The 6,245-nt window shown below is 36.3% G+C and overlaps 1 protein-coding gene across 1 annotated transcript in view; it reads left to right on the top strand.

Annotated features, from left to right (window-relative positions):
- Positions 1-1,366: 1,366 nt before the first annotated feature.
- Positions 1,367-6,245, top strand: part of LOC104912945 (lon protease homolog 2, peroxisomal-like) — an 11,434-nt gene continuing 6,555 nt past the window's right edge. The window contains exon 1 of the mRNA XM_031555397.1: positions 1,367-1,538. Coding sequence (XP_031411257.1) covers positions 1,367-1,538 — 172 coding nt within the window. The remainder of the gene's footprint in view (positions 1,539-6,245) is intronic.

The following is a 6,245-nucleotide window of genomic DNA, read 5'->3' as shown; positions in this document are numbered from 1 at the left end:
GTTGTGGTAAGGCCGATCCACTATCAATTTCACATTCTCCCTCCTTATAAAATTCTGTTGATACCATATTTAGTAAATTACTTTGTTTTACCTCAGATTGTTGCCACTGTTTTCAATTATTTCGGGGTCCCTTATTTTCTTTTTTTTCCGGGGGCGCGGATCCGCGGATCCCTCCGCCCTTCTAGTCACGGAACCGGGCCGAACCAGCCCGTAAACCGTTGACACAGTGTTACTCAAAAAACCACAGACTGGGTTGCCTCTCGTGTCCTCTAACAGGAATTTGCTCTTCAATCTTGCAGAACTATGCAAAGTCAGATGTGGTTTGAAGGTTTTTCCTGGAAACAAAGTTGGAAAAAATTATATTTGTATTCATATGAGTGATGCTTTGGACTTCATGGGTAGAGAGAATAAAAATATACACGAGTGGAAAAATGGGAAATACAATTAAAAAGACCTGGAAAATTATTATCATTAATTAGTTTTTTATTCAGTAATTTATTGCAAAGGATGACATGGTTGATGATGGGAATTTCATAACAGCTGTCCATAAATGAAACAGTTACTGGGATGAAGAGTTTGTATCTGCAGTGCATAGAAGCTGAAGGGTAGGTTTGTGCAGAGTTGATCGACTTTATTGTTTTCTGCTTTCTCTTTTATGTCATAGAGCAGAGACAGCTGCTTTGTGCCAGAAATTCGTGCTCTGTCTAATGCACTAGTTAAAGTCCTTTTATTATGCATGACAATTTATCTCAACTTATGGCAATTGTAAAAACCAAATTTTTCCAGTCCTAGTATCAAATGGGTATTTTGCACAGCACAGTCGCTTAAAGTATATAGCTAGCAAAGCCTGCCATTCAACTCTTGTGAGGTAATAACAGACTATAGCGTAAGTCGGTGAGATGAAGACATAGGGTTGAATTTATCTTTTGATAAGACCTTATGGCTTCAGATTCAGTTCTGTGAGATGACAAATGCTGAAAAATGTGCATGTTGTTCAGTTGCTGTTCCGGGACAGATATTAAGTTCATTTGAACCAGATTTTAAATCTATGACACAGTGAAAGGATGTTTCCATTTCTGTTGTAAATTCTCTTATCTATAGAGTGATCTCTCCAGCTTGTGTTTACATTTCTTCTTAAAAAAATAAGGCTTATAATTATCTTAGCAAAATGTTGGGTGGAATATAAATGTGAGTATTGGGTGATTTATGTTGATGAACATGTGAAAATGCATTAATTTCTGTTATACAGTAGAATTGTTTCCATTTCTAAAGGTAAATGTGCTGATATCCTTTCTGTTGTTAACGATTGATAGATCGCCTTGAAATTCGTGCAGCTCGAATTCTTCTGGATAATGATCATTACGCTATGGAGAAGTTGAAGAAAAGAGTTTTGGAGTACTTAGCTGTCAGGCAGCTAAAAAACAACCTCAAGGGACCCATTCTTTGTTTTGTGGGACCCCCAGGAGTTGGCAAAACCAGTGTGGGGAGATCAATTGCTAAGACTTTGGGTCGAGAATTCCACAGAATTGCTTTGGGAGGTGTCTGTGATCAATCTGATATCCGAGGCCATAGGTGTGTATTTCCTTTTTTATTACATGTAATTTATTATTTTATTACAGAACATGCTGATTATTTTTGTTGTTCAGCTGATGCGGAGAAGTTTTACTTATTTCGAATACTGTTATCACTCACTGATTCTCTTTGGTATTCAGTGGTATTATTCAGGAGAGAATTTTAATAATGAGAGTGGGCATTCACTGTTGAGATTTGTTCTTTATTCTTTTCTGCTACTGCCTTTTTATTCTAAGTGGAGAATGGGATAATCATACCTGGATCTGGAACTGTGGCAAGATGCATGACCCGTGAACTTCATGTGTTTGGGATAATTAAAACTGCCTTTATATTTCTAAGTCATTTATAATCTTCAGTTTTTTTGTTTTTTGGCATTATGATTGAAATTTTTGAGTTCTAGGAGGAGTGCAAAAATTCAGTTAAATCAAATAGTGTATGACTAACAACATATTACTTTATAACCATGTTTGTTATTAAAACTGTGAGAGTGATTCTTAAAAGTTGCTTAAAAGTTGGAGAACAGCAACTGAGTTACTGAGAGTATTTCAGCCTTGTTAGTATGTTTTCCATTTCAAGAAGGTATTTATTCAGAGACGCTTATGCTGAAAGAGTTCGATGCCCTTTCCTTAGGGCTTATTTTTTAATTGCATCTCTTTACATCTCCTTCTCAGTTCTCTAAATGATTTGTTTAAGCAAAAGGCTTAGTGGGAAATGTACTGAAATTCTTGCACCCGAACTTGTAACAATCTAGAGTTTAATATACTGTTGGTATACTATTGATCACTTTTTAGACCAGAATGTGAGAGAAGAAACATTGGAACAGCAATGTTGTACTTGACACACCTAGCTACACATGGAGTTTGTGGCATGAATGATATTTGTGAGGTTTTCTTAGGGTAGGTTTGATCAGCATGCACAGAAGCGCTGGGGAGTTAAATATTGAGTTTGGTTGTACATTTGTTTGATTAAATAAATCAGGTTTTTGTGTATAGCAGCACTCTTTGTGGTTGTAAACAGGCTGTTTTGTAAACATTTGTAATATCTGGCCTTTTTGCCCGTTTACTTAGACACTAATGGAAAAAGAAGCAGAACTGTTCTTCACAGGGTTTTATTCCTTGTATTTCATAAACTGACACTGTTTATTAATGTTTCAAATTATTTATTGTATGAATCCTAAAAAACAAGCATAATGCAGCTACTACAAGTTGCTGTTTGATATTGGAACCACTAGGGGTTGTTGAATATTAAGCATTTGCAGATGCTAGGGAACTTTTTCCAGGGCTGAGTAAAACTTGAGCCTTTCTAAAACACCAATGTGTATGAAGCAGATGTTATGGAAAGAAAGTAAAACTGTCAACAGCTGTTACTCAATTGCCAGTAATTCCTTACAGGTTGTTTGTTTGTTTGTTTGTTTATTTTTGGCTTTGTAACTTGTGTTTACTTCTGTTATGGAGAGCTGCAGTCATGGGATAATGACTTCAAAACCAGAAATTCAGGTACTTGTGGTATTTTTGCATGTTAGAAATTAATCTTTAGTACTGAAATAAATACTTAAAATTAGAAAGTATTTGACAAGACAGGAAGAGAAAAATACCATCTAGAATTAACAGGAGTTACAGATGGTTACTCTTCAGCCGTGTAGCTGAAGACCAAAACTTAGTGGTGGTTAGTGAGGATCCCTTGTAACCACCTGTTTTGCATGTTTCATGTTAAGTAAAATCTAGCAGTTGAATTGCAGATTTTTTTTCTGTGTTTCTGTTTCATTGTTTTCTGTTTCTCCTCAGCTTTCCTGTAATCTTCCCTCCATAATGTTGTTTTCATAAATAGGTCCTCCAAGTTAATCCTGGTCAAGTGAATCCATATTATGCTTCCAGTGGCAATCACAGAAGAGAATTTCAGAAGCAATCTAAAAGTGAAGAAGACATAAGCTCTTCTTCTCCAAGTTTCACTTTTAAGTGGGCCTATTTTCTAATACTGCATGTTAGGAGCCCTCCTTTTTAGGCTTTCAGGCTTAATTTAAGCATTCCTATTAATACTGCAGAAGAAGGATAGTATATGCACCTACTAATGTACTAAACATTTACAAAATGTACCAAATGCACTAAAGCATTGAAAAAGAAATGGTGGATGATTTTCACTTGCAAGCAGATACGACCTGGAATAGCACTCACTTTGGCAGTGGGTAACTGTTACAGGTGGAAGGAGCAAACTGATAGATCTAGCAAGCAAAACAAAATATCTTGCATTGCAGTGTGGAGGGCGGTGATGTTTTAGTTTAGATGCTGCTCGGGAAGAGGTGTAGCTTGGGCAGTCTGCAGGCACTTTTTATGCACCATTTACGTGTGCATCGTGTGGCTGCAGCGGGGGATTCTGTGGGTTCTTTTTGACTGGGTGAAGATATTACAGGGCTGCGTTCTCAAAATGAAGTCATCATCTCGGTACAAATACAGAACTGCTTTATCAGACATGCCCCAGCTGTTAGCATTTACCACTCATCTGTACCATATGTAAATGCTTGCTGTTGCATTTACTGGTAACTTGTATTTATAAAAGCGAAAGAAGACGGTCTGAAATAGTTGTTTTTATCTGAAAATTTCCCTGAGCTTAAGATCTCCTCAGTACTGATACTTTGTTTAATTCAAGAACTGTATGATCTTCTCTACTGCGTGTGAGCAGGTTTCTATTTTCAAAAAGGAAAGATGTTGTTGCACTATTTATAATAGTGCTAGTGAGATATTTTTTTTCCTTCTCTCACCTCTGTGTGAGGCTTTCTTTTTTTTATATCAGCACTTTTCATTTTCTGCAAGTTTGGGTAGTTTACTTCTGGTTTAGTCCTGTACTGAATATTTGCTCAGGTGCATCTGTGCATGAAAAGGTGAGGTTGCACAGGACTCCTTGGACTGGAAAAAAGCAAACGGGGTTTTCACCTGGGCAAAGTAACTTTGTTACACAACTGCAGAATATGGATACACATGTAAAGTAACTGCAAGCTCTGTCCTTGAAAAAAACAAACCAAGACAAAAAAAACCTCTGACCTAATGCAAGTAAGTTCATAAATGGTTTCTTTGGTAGTATGAACTTTTTTCTTTTTCTAATTTTGTGATTTGAAAACCACTGTAGTTTAAAACAACTTGAAACCTTCTGTCTTTAGAAAAATATGAAGAAATTAGGTCGTGTTTTTACCAGTAATACTAGTACTGCTTTAGGGGTTCTGATACATAAACATTCCCAGTTTACACTGGGAGAGCTGTTAAGTTTCCCAGCTGCCTTTTCTGTGATACGTACCTCCCAATGGCAGCTTTAGTGTCTTTAAAGGGTGATTTTTCACTGATCTAAGAATAAGTAGAAAGTTTACTGAAGTACAGACCTTATCTGGCATGATCTGTTAAGGTGTTTTTTGTTGCTACGTAGGAGAGTGCCAGCAAGATTGTTCTCAGCTTCCTGTTTCAAATGGAAAGCAGCTGATTTCTCTTCGTAGGCTGAATGCATGGAGAGAAACTGTGTGTCAAAATAATGAGCAAAGCCACATTTGTATCAAAATGCTATGATTAGAATGCTGTTTTTCTTCCTTTTAGCTGTAGCTACAAGAATGGAAATAATGACTAAACATCCTTACAGACAGAGGCTGCTGTTCACAAACAGCAGTATTTAGTTTCACAAGTTACAAGGCAAAGGTTAATGTCCAGACAGATAAATAGCCATATCTGCTCGTAATTTTAATATGTCATAGTGGTTTTTTACATAAATTTCTGCAAAGTCTATCTTACAGAGGACTCTTGAGTTGTGTTCCCTAATAACCAGATAGGAATAAAAATAGGTATATCTAGGTTTGTGTTTTTAATGTAAAGTACTAGGTTATTGTCTGTTGTCACTCTATGTGTGACATTTGCATTCTTTATTCAGCTTGGAGATCTTGAGTCCGATTAGTAGCATATAATAGATACTGGTCCATCTTTAATAAATGCAAATGTAGTGAGGGCTTAGACATGGGAAGAATAAATTGGTATTTTGGCATTTTTAATCCTAAAATTCATAGCCCAATACAATACACATTGTGTAGCATATAAAATTATTTACTAGTGTAGTAAGCACCTTTTGTAAAAATAGAGAATTGTTGCAATGATTAGTTTGATTGAACTGCTAAAAGATTCACTTCTGTGAACTTCAATTCTGCTTTGGTCTCATAATTTTTTGATAGCATTTTGTAGAATCTTTTCATGCTTTTGGCAGTGTTGACTGTATGCAGATGGAGAATGAAGTGACATGCTAATATAATAGCTCCCCCATGCAGGTTCTGGGTTGGTAATAAATGTAATGTAGTATACTTCTCAGTGGATGGGAGTGTACTCACTCACTGCAGAATGAGGCTCTGCACAAAAGCAGTGAGGTGACAAACTTGTGCATGCTGGCTGCTCCAGTCTCTAGCAGCTGTCTCGTGAAGGTGGTAATAGGCAAGTTGAATTTCTGTTGCATTTCTGGCTGTTTAAAAGATGTCACTAACCTTTACCTTTGCTCAGATCCACAATTAAATACTGTAACTTCATTTTTTTTTTCAGTCACTTAATAAATATTACCTGGATCTGACATTTTTTCCTCTGTTTACTCTGTGTTTGGAGGCTGAGTTGTTTTGGTTTTTTTTGTATTGTTTTTCCTCTTAATTTTTAAAAAATATG

This window comes from Meleagris gallopavo, chromosome 13 (assembly GCF_000146605.3).
Source record: "Meleagris gallopavo isolate NT-WF06-2002-E0010 breed Aviagen turkey brand Nicholas breeding stock chromosome 13, Turkey_5.1, whole genome shotgun sequence".
In the NCBI taxonomy this organism is placed as follows: domain Eukaryota; kingdom Metazoa; phylum Chordata; class Aves; order Galliformes; family Phasianidae; genus Meleagris; species Meleagris gallopavo.
Note: the sequence above shows the minus strand (reverse complement) of the source record. Positions and strands in the feature narration are given on the sequence as shown.